General features: G+C 41.4%; 1 protein-coding gene across 3 annotated transcripts in view; it reads right to left on the reverse strand.

Annotated features, from left to right (window-relative positions):
• Positions 1-4,064: 4,064 nt before the first annotated feature.
• Positions 4,065-18,942, reverse strand: part of CTPS2 (CTP synthase 2) — a 122,780-nt gene continuing 107,902 nt past the window's right edge. For 2 of the 3 annotated variants that reach the window (XM_030807072.1, XM_003261090.3), the window contains exons 17-19: positions 18,407-18,551; positions 6,775-6,885; positions 4,065-5,842 (exon numbers count right to left, since the gene is read on the reverse strand). In XM_030807072.1, coding sequence (XP_030662932.1) covers positions 6,816-6,885; positions 18,407-18,551 — 215 coding nt within the window. In that variant the 3' untranslated portion in view covers positions 4,065-5,842; positions 6,775-6,815. Of the gene's footprint in view, positions 5,843-6,774; positions 6,886-9,390; positions 9,606-18,406; positions 18,552-18,942 lie in introns of those variants that run through there. The other variant, XM_030807073.1, reaches the window with a different exon arrangement.

The following is an 18,942-nucleotide window of genomic DNA, read 5'->3' on the forward strand; positions in this document are numbered from 1 at the left end:
TTTCTTTTGCACTACTGACAGCTTTTAACAATTTAGTATACTCCTATGAACAAAATTTAAAATATATTTGTTTCTCTCTACTTGATTTCTCCAGAATTTGGAAACTATTTGTGAATATTATGAAGGTTCATGTGTCACATAAAACTTTAAAAAATTTGTACACTTTTCTCTCAATCTGTCTTCTGTTATAGGGCCTCAGCCATGAACTTAGAATGGGTAGATAAAATATTTTTCCTCCCCTACACATTTTTTTTTTTTTGAGACGGAGTCTCAGTCTGTTGCCCAGGCTCGAGTGCAATGGCGTGGTCTTGGCTCACTGCAACCTCCGCCTCCCAGTTTAAGCAATTATCCTGCCTCAGCCTCCCGACTAGCTGGGACTACAGGCATGTGCCACCACACCCGGCTAATTTTTTTGTATTTTTAGTAGAGACGGGGTTTTACCATGTTGGCCAGGCTGGTCTTAAACTCCTGACCTCGTGATCCGCCTGCATCTGCCTCCCAAAGTGCTGAGATTACAGGCATGAGCCACCACACCCGGCCCTCCCCTACACATTTCTAAGTATCTTACCTGATTTTCTGTGGCACCTTTGCGTTGCAGAACCTTAGCTGTAGGAGAAATGGTGGTGAGGGCCAATGTCTGGCACTGACTTTAACAGAGTACAGATGTGTATGTAAATAGTACTTATTTTAACAAAATAGAAAGTTCAAGAAAGAAATACAGCAACAAAAGTGACAATTAGATTGGAAGAGACCCATTCTTGTTTGCTTGTTTTCTCCATAAGCCATCTAGCTTTTTTTTTTTTTTTTTTTTTTGAGACGGTCTCACTCTGTCTCCCAGGCTGGAGTGCAGTGGCGCCATCACAGCTCACCTCAGCCTTGACCTCCCAGGCTCAAATGATCCTCCCACCTTAGCCTCTCGAGTAGCTGGAAGTATCGGCATGCACCACCATGCCCAGCTAATTTTTTTTATTTTTCATAGAGACAGGGTCTCACTATATTGCCCAAGCCAGTCTTGAATTCCTGGGCTGAAGCGATCCTTCTGCCTCAGCCTCCCAAAATGTTGGGATTATAGGCACAAGCTACCATGCCCAGCCCTAACTCCATTCTTGTCACTTAGCCCACACTTTCACTTCATTGACATTTATAGGCTGATATCAAGCAGATGAAGATACCATTGAAACAGTGCCACCACTCACCCAACTGTCCTGTCAGTCAGGAAAAGCACATCCCCACTGGGTCTCGGAGCTCTCAGCCCATTGTCTTTGCAATGTGTGACCACACACAAAACCAGGTGAAATATTTACCTGCTTTGTTCAGGAGGCTGTCCTTGGCTCTCTAGTTTCTGATAGGATCCCATTTTACACTCTCTCTCAAGCCCCCTTGTCCTTGTTCTTTGATAGTGTCATGGCCTTTAAACATATCACAATTATTAATATAATTAAATACTTATTTCCCTATAGATTTGTTTACAGCCTGCCTTCCCCCAAGAGATGGTCAGGTCTGAAGGCAGGTTTGTTACAGATGACAGGCTCTTGGGCCCATCATGTAATAAAAATTAACATGGGGACAAGCAGATTTCCAGAAAAGGCTTTTATCTTGGGGCTTGTGCTCGAGTGCAGGGGAGACACCAGAGGTATAAGGACCCTCAAGCTGACTCCCTGAAAAGGTGGTAGGGATTTTTTTTTATTAGGCAAACACAGGAATTGGTATCATGGGTAGGGTATGCAGGCTGGCCTGGGCAAAGCACGTGAGGGGTAGGAGATGCTGGTTAGCATATCTAGTTGTGATGGTTATCTTGAGTAATGGGCCATCTGGGGGTCTGGCCAGCAGTAACAAGGCTGCAAATCAATTGTTCAGGGTTCCTTCCCTTCCCATGATGGGACACTCTGAAACCTCGGTTTGATGTTTAGATTTCCTAAGGCCAGTTCCTGTAATTCTTTTAAGCAAAAGGCATGGTTAAACATTATGAGAGCACAGAAGAATGGCTATTTTCTTTGTAAGCTTGAAGCCTTATCTAAAACCAATTGTCAGCGAGGCAGTGGTGTGGGTCTTGTGATCAGTGAGACAAGAAAAGAAGAAAAAAAAATGTGAAAAAGGAACTGAGTTCCTTTTCTATTCTATCCAAGGTTACTCCCCACTGCACCCCTGGCACCTGACATTGTGAGAGGCATTTGAACCAGAGTGACTCCATCTTGAATAAGGGCTGGGTAAAATGAAGCTGAGACCTACTGGGCTGCATTCCCAGGGGGTTAGGCATTCTTAGTCACAGGATGAGATAGGAGGTTGGCAGGACTGGTATCATAAGATACAGGTCATAAAAACTCTGACCATAAAACAAGATGTGGTATAGAAGCCAGCCAAAACCAAGATGGTGAGAAAAGTGACCTCTTGTCATCCTCACTGCTCATTATACTCAAATTATAATGCATTAGCATGCTTAAAGAAATTTCCACTAGCACCATGACAGCTTACAAATGCCATGGCAGTGTTCAGAAGTTACCCTATATAGTCTAAAAAGGGGAGGAACCCTCAGTTCCAGGAATTCCCCACCCCTTTCCCAGAAAACTCATGATCTACCCTTTATTTAGCATATGATCAAGACATAACCATACGTATACCCAGTCAGCAGCTCATGCCGCTGCTGTGTCTATGGAGTAGCCATTCTTTTGTCTCTCTTACTTCTCTAATAAACTTTATTCTATGGATTTGCCCCAAATTCTTTCTTGCGCGAGATCCAAGAACCCTCTTTTGGGGTCTGGACTGGGACCCCTATCACCATGCCTGGCTCAAGAAACATTTGTTGAGTAATGATTTATAGTAACTTTCTATGTGCTCATGTCTCACTCTTGTTCCAGTACCTGTATGCTAAGCAGCCATGCTACTGTCCTTCTGTGCTTCCCTATGTTCCAAGTTCAAGGGGACAGGATGGTTTATTGTTTCTTAAGTGCTTGTCTTTCTGGTCCTGTTTACATGCATCATTAGCCCACAGGAAAGCACTCTGTTACTTTAGAAATCACAATCATTAAAATTGAAAACTTCCATTTAAGCCAGACTACCCCTTTGTGATGTTAAAAGTGTTGCCTCTGAGCTTCCAACCCCCTCTGTATGAGGCCTAGTCCAGCTTTTAACCTACCTTGCGTGCGGGCTTTTCATTTGGAGCCTCTTGTGATCTTCAAGCTGTAATTTTCGCAAGTAGGGCCCTGAAGCTCTTTAATTTTTTTGTTTACCAGAATTACTCATTTCATTTTTGTATGTGCTTGGTAGATGAATTTTCTGTGGCATCTTACAAAATAAGGCCATAATACCTTATGGCATTAAAAAAAAGTTGGGGGGGGAGCAAAACCACCACAAAAAAATTAACTAAACAATTAAAATATTTAAATTAGTATTAGAAAGCTTAAATGTAGGCAACAACCAAGTCATCTCAAGCACATTCAACAGGAAAAAGTAGAAAGGATACTAGATAAGAATGTCAGGGAATGGGGCAAGGACTGGGGGCAGTGAAGGAGGTACAGGGCTGGATCCTGTCTTTAATTTGATATTGTGTTCAAATGTGAATTTTTTCATTTTGATTTTTTTTTTTTTTTTTGAGACGGAGTCTTGCTCTTGTTGCTCAGGCTGGAGTGCAATGGTGCGATCTCGGCTCACTGCAGCCTCCGCCTCCCAGGCTCAAGCAATTCTCCTGTCTCAGCCTCCCAAGTAGCTGGGATTACAGGCACGGGCCACCATGCCCAGCTAATTTTTGTATTTTAGGTAGAGACGGGGTTTCACCATGTTGGCCAGGCTGGTCTCGAATCCTGACCTCGTGATCTGCCCACCTTGGCCTCCCAAAGTGCTAGGATTACAGGCGTGAGCCACCGCACCTGGCCTAATTTTGACTTTTTAAAATAATATTGCATTGAAATATTACTGATCCTTCTTCAGAAGTTAAAGAGAATTACATATGACACAGCAATTCCACTCCTAGGCATACACCCCAAAAGAATTAAAAACAGGCACTCCAACAAACATTTGCATGTGATTGTTCGTAGTATTATTCACAATAACCAAAAAGTGGAAACAAATTGTGGTATATTCATACAATGGAATTTTATTCAGCCATAGAAAGGAATGAAGTTCTGACACATGCTACAACATGGGTAAACCCTGCAAACATCATGCTAAATGGAAGCCTCACTGACCCGGGCTCTTGGGCTCTCAATGCAATAGAAATTGACATGGAGCCAAAAGACTTTTCCCAGACAAAGCAGGCAAAGGGTAGAAGATATAGGTTAGCATCATCTGGTTGTGATGATTATCTTGAGTAATGGGCCGCCTGGTGGTCTGGCCAGCAGCAACAATGCTGTAAATCAATTAATTATTCAGCATTCCCTCCCAAGATGGGACACTCTGCAATCTTGGTTCCCTATTTGGATCTCCTAAGGCCAGTTCCTGGAATTGTTTAAGTAAAAGACATGGTTAAGAATTATGAGAGCACAGAAGAACAATATAGAAAGGCCATTTTCTTTGTATGACTAAAGCCTCAAGGTTAGCAGGTATGGTGTCAATGAGGTAGTAGTATGGGTTTTGTGATCAAATGGGAATGCATGAAAAAATGCTCTAGTGGGGGTGAGCCAAAGCCAAGCCCCCTTCCTACTGTCTCAGAAGAAGCCAGACACAAAAGACCACATATATTGTATAACTCCACTTATATGAAATATCCAGAATAGAAAAAGCCACAGAAATAAAAAGGAGATCATTGGTTGCCAGCAGACAGGTGGAGGGGAAGATAGGGAGTGACTGCTAGTGTGTACAGGCATTTATTTTGGAGTGACGAAAATGTTTTGGAAATAGTTAAAGGTGGTGGTTGCTCAACATCAGTGAATGCAACCAAATTGTTCGCTTCAAAATAGTTAATTCTATGTTATGTGAATTTCATGTCGATTAAAAAATATATATACAGGTTGAGCATCCCTAATCTGAAAATCCAAAATGCTCCAAAATTCCAAAATTTTTGAATGCCAACATGACGCTAGAAGTGGAAAATTCCATACCTGATCTCATGCCAGAAATCACAGTAAAAATGCAGTCGAAACTTTGTTTCATGCACAAAATTATTTAAAATATTGTATCAAATTACCTTTAGGCTATGTGTATAAGGTGTATATGAAGCATAAATGAATTTTATGTTTAGTCTTGAGTGTCATCCCCAAGATATCTCATGTATATGCAAATATTCCAAAATCTGAAATTCAAAACACTTCCAGCCCCAAGCATTTCACATAAGGGATACTCAAACTGTATTACTGATCTTGATTCCTGAGTTTTTTGGAGCCCCCTTAAATTTTGTGCCTGAGGCAAAGCCTTACTTGCCACCCCCAAGTCTTGGACCTATTCAATTTTACTTTTACCAGGAAATAAACAGGGTGAGAAACTGAAATGATCTTGGACCACACGCAAATCTGTGGCTGAGTTCCAGGTAAGACAGTGACTCATTTTCTTACTCAAAATTACTTACAGCATGTTCCCTGCCATCCTTTCCATACAACACAGCAAAGGCACAGTGACCTGGACTCTTGCTCGTCATCCTAACATCCTGATCCGCTGGACAAAACATGAACACACTTTCTCCCCAGTGAGGTTGTTGGGAAAAATTTAATCAGCTACAGATATTTTAAGTACCAAAGGCTGCCTCTGGAGGGAAAAGAAAACTACCCCTCTGGTTCTGGTTGACAGAAGTATGTATTATCAGATTCCCTGTGAGGCTTTACATCCCATGTTTGCTGGAGAACAGAGGGATTCTCTAAGAGTGTAGTGATTTCTTCAGATAGTTCCTTCATCTTGCCTTCAATTATTTCAGAGGCTTAAAAGAAAAGAATATAAATATTAGCAACACCAGGAACTGAATAATACAAGTCTTTCAATATCTCCAGCTAACCTTTGCGCCATTTTGGCTTTCTCCAAAAGGTCTCCATGTTTGAGGCAAAACTAAATAGACACAGCTTTGCATATTCCCTGGTGAACATGAAGAGATCTCACAGGAAAGCAATGAACTCTTTACAAGTCTTCCAAAAGCTGCTGTCTGCTAAAGAACAACTTATACAAGTCAAGGCCTGCCATAATGCCTAGGGCAATCCAGGCACTATCTGCCACTGAGAATAAATTTACTGAAGCTATCCAGGCTGGTATTCTAATAGTGCCTAATAGAGCAATGGAAAAATAAGCTGCCCTTAGACACTAAGCCTGTCTCTTGCATCTCCCTACAAAGAAATCAAATACTATTTTATTTTATTTTATACAAATCCAAGGAAATCTGCTCTTTGAGTGGCCTAGACCAGGGATCAGCAAACTGTTTTTGTAAATAAAATTTTATTGGAACACATCCATGCCTGTTCACTTACATATTGTCTATGGTTGCTTTCCTGCTACAACAGCAGAATTTAGTTGCCGCAGGAACTGCATGGCTCATAAGCCTAAGATATTTACTCTCTGACCTTACAGAAAAAGTCTGTCAACCCCTGGCCTAGACTATTATGACTCTAACCACAACAGCCCCCACGTATACATTTATAGGTGTACTTATATTTTTTTTTTTGTCCTGGCCCAAGGTGCATTCCATTTTCCCCAAACACTCTGTCATGGGCTGTCATGCCTGTCCTGCTAACCGTGCCAGTCAAATGGGAGTATCTCAAAGGGGCAAGATCCTGTGAGGCAAGTTCTATAATACCCCCCTCTATACCAAGATGACAGCTTGTCCATGAGAGAAATGAACAATCCTCGAAGATTCCATCTTACCCTCACAGGCAGTCCCCATTATTCCCAGTCATGTATTCGTTTCAGCTTATTTCCAACTCAGCTATCCTTGGCTCTGAAAAGCTGTCATCACTGGCATCACTGTATCTATCACTAGATTAAAAGAGGAACTAATTTAGCAAGGTATAAAAAAAAACCTGGACAATTATTCAATTTATAATTTCAAACACATTCCATATTAACCCCTTAGTATGAGAGAAAATACTAAGGAATATTCTTTTACTTATTTTCATCGTAAACTGGAAGTTACTTATTCAGAAAATTTTAAAACTCATTTCAATTTAGACTGAAATTTATAATCTTCTGAAGACCACTGATCATTTCTATACTTTAATAAAAGCCTTGAAAGTAGATTGCCTTCCTGCCACCTTAGCTATTGCTTGCTTTCTACTAGAGGTGTTATATTAACAAACTGATTTAAAATGAAAGCCTGAGTTGATGGACCTATTTATTTTCTGTGAAGCTACTCTTGTCATACTAGGGCCTAAACCTCAGTCCCTCTGAGGTTGAGCATCACTTAGTCCTACTCCTACTGATGTAAATTTGTTCTTCAATGTAATAACATAGCATACGATATTACCTGGATCTTCAGTTTGTTTTTCTCATTCTTCACTCTTCTGATGACAACTGTTTCCTTTGGCAATGAGGGAGTTCAGGACACACTACCCCAAAATATGGCATCTTGGCATATTGCATATGGCTCATAAGCCTAACATATTTACTCTCTAACCTTACAGAAAAAGTCTGTCAACCCCTGACCTAGACTATTATGACTCTAACCATAACAACCCCCACGTATACATTGCATGAAGCTGAAGGAATTTGAGACAGCATGTGCAAGAAGTTCTCTCTGACCTTGCCCCACTGAAGCAGGTTGTAACACCCAGGAAGGATTATCTGACCTTCTTCAAGCAGGTCAAAAGGCCCTCAGGTGAGGGGTACCCCCAACCCCCATACTCAGAGGAAACAAGCATCCTTATCTCTGAAGACACAGGATCCCAGAGAAGAATCTGAATAAACAGGCCTTGCTAAGTTCCCCTGCTCTATTACCATGAGATCACACTCTTTGCTCTATTATAACTCTCCATGACTCTCTTCATCAGGTCTGTTTTAGAAACACCAGAGTTTACCTGTTTCTTTGAGTCTTCATTTCCTTATGAAGGTTCCCATAATACTTACATTAAATAAATTTGTATGCTTTTCGCTCTCTTTTTTTTTTTTTTTTTTTTTAGAAATGGGGCTGGAGTGTGTGTGTGTGTGTGAGTGTGGGGAGGTGGTGCCTCACTGTTGCCCAGGCTAGTCTCCAACTCCTGGCCTCAAGGGATCCTCCCACCTCAGCCCTCCAAGTAACTGGGATTATAGGCACCTGCTGCTGTGCCCAACTGTATGCTTTTTGCTTGTTAATCTGTTTTTTTTGTTATCAGGGCCTTGGCCATGAACCTATGATGGGTAGAGGAAAAACTATCTTTTCTCCCCTCTAGCAACATGAAAGGACTAGAGAACAGTGAACACAGCTGCGTATCCCTGATTACATTAGCCAAATGCTATAATTCTTCTCAGCTGCAGTTTGGCTTTTGGCTCTGTGTTTTAAGGACCACAGCACCTCCCTAGATCCAGATCTGTGCTGGCCTCTGTGTTTGAGAATCACAGCGCCTCCTCATTACAGAGGAACTAATCATCTATGATCAGCAAATTGCACAGGAGCTTGAACTTGGTGGTCATGAGGACTAAGACATGCATATTGGCTCAAGACCCAGAGAACACCCTGCAATGCCATAAAAAATGTTAACGCACTCTCTACACTTGCCTTGAAATCTTATCTCCTTCAGATCACGTTTTCATTATGATTTTAGGTCAAGAGCATGAAAGTTTTCCCTTCCAACATTCTCATAGGTCCAAGAGTTGGAGAAATAATTTTCACAATTATGCAAATTTCAAAATTAGAAATATATGGAATGCCCTGATTACCTTGAGTCACAGATAGTATTCAAAATAGGACCAATTATTGACATAAATATCGCCAGGTTGGGTTGCCTTAGAAATACACCTTCCCCATGAGATAGTTCTGCAACTCAACTTTCACTCTGAGCTGTGGGCTCTGTTTGTGGTTCCTCTTACTCAGTTCCAAATAAATCAGCACACTGATCCACTCCACTAGAGTTCTACTGATCTATGGAGATGATATTACAAGGAAATGTTTCATGCCTGACCCATCCCCAGCCTTGGCCAAACTTTTGCTGATTTATAGCAATAAAAGTCCGAATTCCCGTCCGGGTGCGGTGGCTCACGCCTGTAATCCCAGCACGTTGGGAGGCCAAGGCAGGCGGATCACGAGGTCAGGAGATCGAGACCATCCTGGCTAACAGTGAAACCCCAACTCTACTAAAAATACAAAAAACTAGCCGGGTGTGGTGGTGGGCGCCTGTAGTCCCAGCTACTCGGGAGGCTGAGGCAAGAGAATGGCGTGAACCCGGGAGGTGGAGCTTGCAATGAGCCGAGATCACGCCACTGTACTCCAGCCTGGGCGACAGAGCAAGACTCTGTCTCAAAAAAAAAAAAGTCTGAATTCCCTAACAGGTGAAATTTTACTTTTTTTTGTTTGTTTGTTTTTAGGAAAGGGAACAATTGGAGAAACCCTATGCTGATAGACTAGAAAAGAAAGATTTTGCTCTAAACATATGAGTGAATATTAATAAACAAAATCACAGACAAATCTGTATAGGCAAAAAGACAATCTGTTTCCTGATTTGCATGCTCACTTCCTTCTCTGACTTTTGAACAAAAACAGCGTAGGTGGTGGGCGGGAGAGAGCACTAGAATAAGGAGAGGAGATAGAAGATTCAGAATTGGCAGAAAAGACAACATATGTTAGATAAACATATAAAACAACATATCCTTAAAACCAATCAAGTAGAAAGATACCTCCTACTTAGACTTTAGTTCAGAGAAATCAAAAACAACAGCCAAAAAAGCTGATACATCCTATCCATGCACTCTCCCTGCTCAAATGGAGAATCCTTCCTGGTTCTATGCAACATTTTGTGTCAGAATTAGCCAAGAAAGGGGATTTGGAAGTTGCACTCAACTCCCCATCTGAGATGAAATGAAGGTCAAGGACGTTCAAGTGACCTCCTTGGCACATAGATCCTTCAAGGTGAAGCCAGAATCCCCATCATACTAGCTTGGGGCACAGGGTGGGGTTTAAGCTGTGCCGCAGGTAGGGCAGCAGGACCCACTAGGGCATGTCCCCTAACGCAAGTGACAAGGGCCAAAGGACTGAGGGAACTTCATTTCCTTGGGTGCCAGATTTGGCACCCACTTCCTTCCCCATCTCTACGCCTGGGGAAGAATACAGTGAGCTCATATCTTCCCCCCACGCTCCTGGTTATACTCTTTATGAGCCATGTACCTTTGGACAAGTCATTGACTTCTGAGTCTAGAAAAAGTGGCAATAATACCTCCAAACTCACCAAAATGTTTTGAGAGTCAAACTGTATAAACTTGCTCTGAAAACTATATAAAAATATAAGATGTTGCTATTGATAGGGGTTATATATTCATAACTTGGTATCTCCTCAAAAAGTCATGGAAACATAAAGAACCAATAAAAACTGCTAAGTGTATGATTTTCAGAATTGTTTCCTATGCCAAGTATAATTTCCTACCCACATTAGCAAGTGGACTTGGGCGGGCCTGTTTCTAACCTAACAGCTCTCATTTCCTATCTGATGGCTGTCTGCCCCAAGCTCTGCCAACACATCCGAATGGCACAGGCTGAGTTTAACAAAATGAAGTTCAGCTTGAATTTATTCATCTCCAAGGTTAATGACTGGGTTCACTAATTGTCTTTCATATATGTTCAGAGACTGGGGGTAGGACAATAAAATAAACCATGACACTCAAGAACAGAATTATCAAAATATACGTTACTGCTGAACTTGCTGATTTTAGTACATTCATCTGCCAATAAAAATCAACTGCTAGAAATAAAATGTGGGTCATCTGAATGCAGACCAACAGTGGCTCTTGCACATGCAATAAAATGTGAGTGCACTCTGTGCTACACATGTGCTGTGAGCACTACTCTATGCCGGGTTCATTTCTGTTTCACACAGAACAAACAAGTCATAAGGTAGATGTATCTGGGTATATTTTCATTTAATTCAAGATATCCAGCTCTATCTCAGGACTAACCTATCTTTTTAAGTAATCTTTTATACACACAAACACACACACACACATGTTTCTCACAGGGAAGAATTATCATATATTACAGTCTTGCATGTTAAATTTTATGAAGTGGCATAAAATACAGACATGTCCCTATGTGTCTTGTTACATTTGAAGAGGGGAAATTTTTAATTAATTTATTTATTTAAGATAGTGTCTCGCTCTGTCACCCAGGCTGGAGTGCAGTGGCATGATTTGGGCTCACTACAACCTCTGCCTCCCAGGTTCAAGCAATTCTCCTGTCTCAGCCTCCTGAGTAACTAGGATTACAGACACCCACCACCACGCCCAGCTAATTTTTTATATTTTTAGTAGAGACGGGGTCTCCATGTTGCAGGCTGGTCTCAAACTCCTGACCTCAAGTGATCTGCCTGCTTCGGCCTCCCAAGAAGAGGGGAAAATTTTTAAACTGCACTGTCCAATATGGTAGCCACAAGCCACAGTGGCTATCTAAATTTAAATCAGTTAAAATGAAATAAAATTTAAAATTCCATTCCTCACTTGCACCTGTCAAACTGCAAGTGCTCAGTAGCCATGTGCACCTAGCGCCTACCATATATGATAGTGCAGATTATAGAACATTTCTATCAGTGTAGAAAGTTATATTGGATAGTACCGATCTAAAAACGAATAATGATTTTTAAAAAGCAAACTACAGTCACCATGCAATGGTCCTTGTCATTTCCTTAAAAAAATTTCTTTTTGAGACAGGGTCTTGCTCTGTCACCCAGGCTGGAGTGCAGTGGCACAATCACAGCTTACTGCAGCCTCCACCTCTGGGCTCAAGCGATCCTCCCAACTCAGCCTCCCGAGTAGCTGGGACTACAGGCACACGCCACCATGCCCAGCTAACATTTTATTTTTATTTTTTGTAGGAATGGGGTCTCACTATGTTGCCCAGGCTGGCCTAGAACTCCTGGACTAAAGCAATACTCCCACCTCAGCCTCTCAAAGTACTGGGATTACAGGTGTGAGCCACCATGCCTCGCCAAAAGTTTTTTTTAAAGGTCTATCTACCATTAATGAAAATCACAGCAAATATCTCTTATGCATGCATGTGCCTCCCAAGTCATGAAAACTCTCTTTTTAAAAAGTATTTTATGGTACCATTTCTTGCAAGACAAAACCAAAATCACCAGCAGCAACACAGAGGAATCACTATACTGACAAGACTTTACCACAATGGTCAACATGTAGTTCTTTTCTTTTTCTTTTTTTTTTTTTTTTTTTTTGAGACAGAGTTTTGCTCTTGTTGCCCAGGCTGGAGTGCAATGGCGCGATCTCAGCTCACCACAGTCTTCGCCTCCTGGGTTCAAGCGATTCTCCTGCCTCAGCCTCCTGAGTAGCTGGGATCACAGGCATGCGCCACCACACCCGGCTAATTTTGTATTTTTAGTAGAGACAGGGTTTCTCCATGTTGGTCAGGCTGGTCTCAAACTCCCAACCTCAGGTGATCCGCCCACCTGGGCCTCCCAAAGTGCTGGAATTACAGGCGTGAGCTACCACACCCGGGCCACCCCCCCCTTTTTTTTTCTTTTGAGACAGAGTCTCACTCTGACACCCAGGCTAGAGCACAGTGGTGTGACCTTGACTCACTGCAAACTCTGCCTCCCAGGTTCAAGCGATTCTCGTGCCTCAGCCACCAAGGAGCTGGGATTACAAGAATCCACCACCATGCCCAGCTAATTTTTGTATTTTTAGTAGAGACAGGGTTTCGCCATGTTGGCCAGGCTGGTCTTGAACTCCTGACCTCAAGTGATCCGCCTGCCTCGGCTTCCCAAAGTGCTGGGATTATAGGCTGGGATTACAGACCCACTGTGCCCGGCCAACATGTGGCTCTTGACAAATGAAAGGTTTGTCATAGTGAAGTTTGCTTGTCAAGGACTTCTGGCTCCCAGTAAATTCCCAACATAAGAAAACAGATATTCCAAGGTGCTAGGGAAAGGGTATAGCAATGCCTCATATAGTCCACCTTTACGCTACCCCAAGGCAGCTGTTAAACCATTTCTTCTCTATTAACAGAAAGAGGTGGTTGGAATTTAAAGATTTTAATGGCATAGTTAGGATTCCCAGCATGCATGAGTTCCTTACAATACTTTATATTAAAATCCGTTTCCTGTGAAACAGCGTGTTTTAAAAACAGGTTGTCATGCACACAGTTTTCCCCAAAGCAGTATTACTACTATACTTATTTCCTTCACAAAGGGCCCCTGGAAGCCATAAAATATAAGAGCAATGGAACAAAAACTTAGTCTGCTTTGAATGAGTTTTATATTTCATAGTAAACAGTAGAATACCACCCAGGCAGGGTGGTAAAAGCACACGGTAGTCTGTAGTACTATTAATTCCATTCGTGTCTGGCACCACACCATCCACACTGCAGTGCACCATGATCTGGTTAAAAGGAGCACCTTTTAACCAACATTTATCCCGCCCCAAGGGAAGATGTACTCAAATGTGGTTCATTAACAATAATTTACCCTAAAAAATATCTCAAGGTATGGAGTTGAAGTCAAACAATCACAGGGGTGAACGGTTTTTTAAAATGTTTAAAAGAACTGTTCAAAAGAAAGCAAAATAGAATCTTTTGTTAATTTCAGTTCACTTTTGCTTGAAGTGTAACAAAGCGGGGAAAGTGGCATTTTGATAGCAGTTGAGTTTATAAAGTACCACCTCAACTATCCCTCACAGCGGCCCTAAGGAGGAGGATCAGGAGGTTTAGGAGTGGTGGCTTAGAAAAAATTACTCAATAAGCAGCAGACCCAGAAGTCAAATCTATAGCATCTACCCTACTTGTCAATGTTGTCACCACAGAAATAAAATATTTTTGCACCACGTGGTGCAAGAATGGCCCCTGGCAACATCAACCATGCAACTCAACAGTCAAAAAGCAGAGTGATTCCAAGTTGAAACAAAGTGATTCCAAGTTTCAAACAGTGCTGGAAACAGAATGTCGGATTTGTGCAAGGGAAAAGAGTACCTTACTCTCCAAGTCCAAGAGGCAGCAGAGCCACCCAACGTAAGAGAAGCATGCCTGGGAGAGTGAAATGCACCCTCTGTGAACAATGGAGGAGCCACTCTCACCTGCAATTCACCTAATAATTCACCTCCAATTCGCCACCTTGTCACCTCCGATTCACCTTGTTCACCTAATGATTCCGTGAACAACCATTCTAATAGGATATAGACCCCTATTCCCCTCTCACTAAGCAGGTCAGGAATGTGTATCAAGAGGCAACAGGCAAAACCCTCTGGGGAGTTCAGGGAACTGCAAACTGTTCCATACGGATTTGTGTGCATTTTATCCTATAAACCAAGGGAAGCCATCGGGGGGTTTTAAGTTCCAAAATAATGTGGGGAGATCATTCCAACAGCAGAAGATGGATTGGGAGGAGGCAAGCTGAAGGCAGAGGGACCAAGTAGGAGGCTTTGCAGTAGGCAAGAGATAGATACTGGAATTAAAGGAAAAGTAATAATAATAGCATCATCATAATAATTCCCGTTTAAGTTCCTACCATAGACCAGGCACTACGCTCAGTGCTTTACATTTAGTGTGAAACTTAATCTTCATTTCTGCCATGTCAAGTGGGGACTATTACCATCCCCTTTTTATAAAGAAAGCGATGCACAGAAGAGCAAGGTCACAGCCAGCTGGGAAGTAAAAGAGCCAGTCTGAACTCGGTTGACTCAGCTAGAGTCCTCACTCCGGGCCATACTCCCTTGCAGCATGACAGAAAATAGACGAAAGATTGAGTGAATTCCAACAACAGGAATTGCCAGCACCTGCTTACTGTGAGCGATGGGGATGAGGGAGGAGGAATCTGAGCTTCCCCAGGGGAGTCCAGCCAGGTCACACTGTGTGGGTGATGGTACCACTTGCAGGAAGATATTAATGTTAGTTAATCCTGGCAACCTGGGAGCATTCCCTGGGTACAACCACGAAAGAGAGAACAAGCTCTAATGCCAGCATTTCCCACACTGCTGGGACTGTGCGCTTGCAGGTCTGTGCCCTTTCCTGGATGGGAAGGTCTGTAGCTGAAGACCCCTAGAAGAAAGTCTATGGATGCAGGGGAGGGGGGTAGCATTGGGGGTATGAATGTAAGGAAACTACAAAGTGGTATGTTTGGGCAGTTTTCCAGGAAGTGAGCCCACAGCTTGATCACAATCTCGGAAGTCTGTCACCTCCCAAAATTTAGAGAACAGTTATACTACCTGATGAGTCCCCAGGTCAGGGAACATGTTCTTATTTAAGCACTTATTCAAGCACCCAGCACAGTGGCTGGGATAGAATAAGCTTTAACATAGGGGGTGTGTTGAGTGAATGGTGAAGTGTGCAGCCATTAAAAATGAACTTCGTGCAACTTGGAAAATTGCATATGAGGTGTTAAGTTCAAAATACAAACTTCTGTAATTAATAAAGAATTTATGGTGCTATTCTGAAAACATATGAATATTCTGTTTCTTACAAATTTCACCCAGTGGCTTTAGCATCCACTGATGATCCTTATTTGAATCCATTATTACATCGGAGATGACGTCTACATTTTTAATTGGCTTTTCTTTTTTCTTTGCTTTTGTATTTTCTTAGTATTATTATGGACTCGTGGAATTCCAGAAAATGAAATGTGTTATAATCTAATACTGTCATTGTTCTTTTTGATGTTCAAATTGTCCAAAATAAGGCCAGTGGGAGCCCTTTCAAGGTGGCTTCTTTGACCTTGGAAAACTCATACCCCATTCATTTTCAGCTGTTCCTTGCTTTAAATACAGCAATATGTTCCAGGATCATCTTGTACTTTTCCTGCCCCAGCCCTGGAATCAACCATTACTTCCAGGAGCCCTAGTTCATTTCAAATTTTTGGTATTTAAAAACCAAAATGGCCGGGCGCGGTGGCTCACGCCTGTAATCCCAGCACTTTGGGAGGCCGAGGCGAGTGGATCACGAGGTCAGGAGTTCAAGACCAGCCTGGCCAAGATGGTGAAACCCCATCTCTACTAAAAATACAAAAAAATCAGCCGGGCATGGTGGCGGGCACCTGTAATCCCAGCCACTCAGGAGGCTGAGGCAGAGAATTGCTTGAACCCAGGAGGCGGAGATTGCAGTGAGCCGAGATCACGCCACTGCATTCCAGCCTGGGCGACAGAGGGAGACTTGTCTCAAAAATGAATAAATAAATAAATAAATAAAAGAAAACCAAAATGGAGAAAAATGTTCCTTTGCAAAGGAGATCTCCAGACCGTCACTGTATCACTCTTTCATCTTTTCTGTAGGTTTGCAAGTTTTCAAAATAAAAGAGTTTGGGGGGTGTGTGTATCTATCTATATAGATAGATAGATACACTCACTATTATTATTACAACCACAGAATCATATACAGGTATAGGCTCATAGGAAATATTTGAAAATGAGCACAGTAATTATGTTAGGCTGGTGGGTTTGTGGGTGCTTTTTTTTTTTCTCTCTCTTTTCTAAATTTTCTGTAATGCTACATGTAGAAGTCAACAGAAAACAAAACCATCCCAGGCTAGAAGTCAGCATGTTACTTAGCAGGAAAACCCCAATATATTGTCACAGAAGAGAGACCAAGAGACAATGGTGAATGAAATGGGTTCCTTCTCATGCTGACTGTTGCCAGGACTCAACAAATATAGAGGGAAGGGCTAAGCATAGAGGAGAGAATGGACTTAGATCCTAGGGGCACACAAAGGAAAGAGGAAATGGAAGGAACCAGCTTCAGGTGTGTACTTCCTTTAAAGACTCTCTTATTACAAAGTAGTTTCAGTTTTTGGGTTTGGTCTGAAACAGTCAAGCAAATACAGTGAATCACCGAGTACCTTTCCCTCCTGTTGTTTTTGTACCACCCTGCTTCCTGGTTTGCCACAAAAACGTGATTTATCTGCACAAGAGACAGTAATTGCTGGATGCAGACATGGAATCCAAAGTTCCAAAACTAGAATAAAATGCTACTCAAATGACTCAAGATTCTGATTTTATACTTAAAAATATGTTTCCCAAAAAGCTGCATTTCTGTGAACTGCAAACTGAACCCCATCTAAGTTTTTGCTTTCTGATATACATCAAGCACTGTCCAAGGAAGAAAGTTTTACTCTGATCTGACAAAAACTGGAAGTTGTGCCTAAACTTGGTGTGTAGTGATTGCTCCCAAGAGCCTTGTAGGCAGCCACAGAGACACACATGCCAGAAAACAATCTATGAACTTTAGACTCTGATCCTTCTCTTGTTACTTAAAAATGGAAGATCTTGTCTCTACAAAATAATAAATTAAAAAAATTAGCCAGGCATGGTGGTGTGTGCCTGTAGTCCTAGCTAATTGGGAGACTGAGGCAGGAGGATTTCTTGAGCCTAGGAGTTCAAGGCTGCAGTGAGCTATGATTGTGCCCCTGCACTCCAGCCTGGGTGACAGAGCCAGACCTTGTCTCTAAGAAAATAATAAATAACAGTTTGCCTAGAGGAATAGCAAAATACATTAAAAAATGTTAATAATGGTGGGAGTAGGATCGATAAGGTCCTGATTTATAATAATGCTATGAAAATGAAAAGGATGGTAAAGGTTCAGGTGTAAGAGATAAAATCATCAATGGAACAAAATAGAAATCCCTGAAACAAAGTCAAATTACTCAACTCGTTGACAATTTGGCAGGGAAGTAGGGAGCCAAATCCCAACCTCACAGGTTTCACTGAAAATAAAATCCATATAGATTATAGATTTAAACTATGAAATTGAAACCATAAAAATGCTAGAGGAAAACACAGGGGTTATTATTTATATAATCTTCCCATAAGGAAAGATGCTAGGCATTAGACTAAAGGCAGAAGCCACAAAAGTAAAATATTTGACTACATACATTTTTTAAAAACATAAAAAAGGACTAAACTCTTTAGGGAGAAAAAAACTACCATTAACAATTTAGAAGGAAAGCAAAATCACTTTGAAAAATATTTGCAGCCTAACAAAGGATTAATGACCTTTATACATAAAGAGTTTACCAATCAGTAAGGAAAATAATACAATACCAAAATGAAGAAAAGATATGAACAAGCTATTCATAAAACAAACAGCCAATAAACATATAAAAATTCATATATATTAATCGAAGAATCAACAAAAGAAAATCTTTTCACTTATCAAAATGAAAAAAATTTCTAAAATAATACCCAGTGTCATCACGATTTGGAAAGCTGACACATTACTACCGTAGGTGCGATTAAATCATTTTCACGAAGAGAAGAGAATTATGTTTAAGAGAAAAAAACTGATTCTTCACATTTAAAAATTCTATAATGGTATTAATTTTTGTAAGAAACCCTAAGACATTAATAACTATGCATCTTGGTTTATTGCTAAGAGCAGTAAGCTGGTTACCTGGAAGATAGTTTGCAACCCTGTTGCAAGTAGGCATTCAGGTTCCCAGTTGCCGCAAGTAACAGCCCCAGATACGGAGGGGAAGGCTTCATCGGCCTAGAAGAAAACTCAGGATGGAACTGGACACCAACAAAATAAGGATGATCTGAAATGAGAACAATCACAATGCGATTAAAGCAGACAAACAAGAGAACTGCTTTAAAGATCTTCTTATCTTTGAATATGAAAGTTCATTAAATGGTAAGATGATTCTTTAACCTGTTATCATTACAGTCAGTTACTTTCACTATCCATCCATTCCTGCGTGGAATTTCAAATTGTAAAACACGTCTTGGAAATTTTACGTGCGGAAGGTGTCAGAGTGAGCAAAGTCAAGCAAAAATTTTTGAATGGCGAGAAGAATTCTGCTTTCCCCAAATCTGCCTGCTTTTTGAAGGCACTTTGTAGATTTATGTTGTTTCGATTTTCCTTGGACTTGAGGCTAACCCTAGGTCTTTCTTTTAGGTGGCTTCAGGCCATTTCCTGCAAGGTCTTCT

The sequence above is a fragment of the Nomascus leucogenys genome, chromosome X (genome assembly GCF_006542625.1).
Source record: "Nomascus leucogenys isolate Asia chromosome X, Asia_NLE_v1, whole genome shotgun sequence".
Taxonomy (NCBI): Eukaryota; Metazoa; Chordata; class Mammalia; order Primates; family Hylobatidae; genus Nomascus; species Nomascus leucogenys.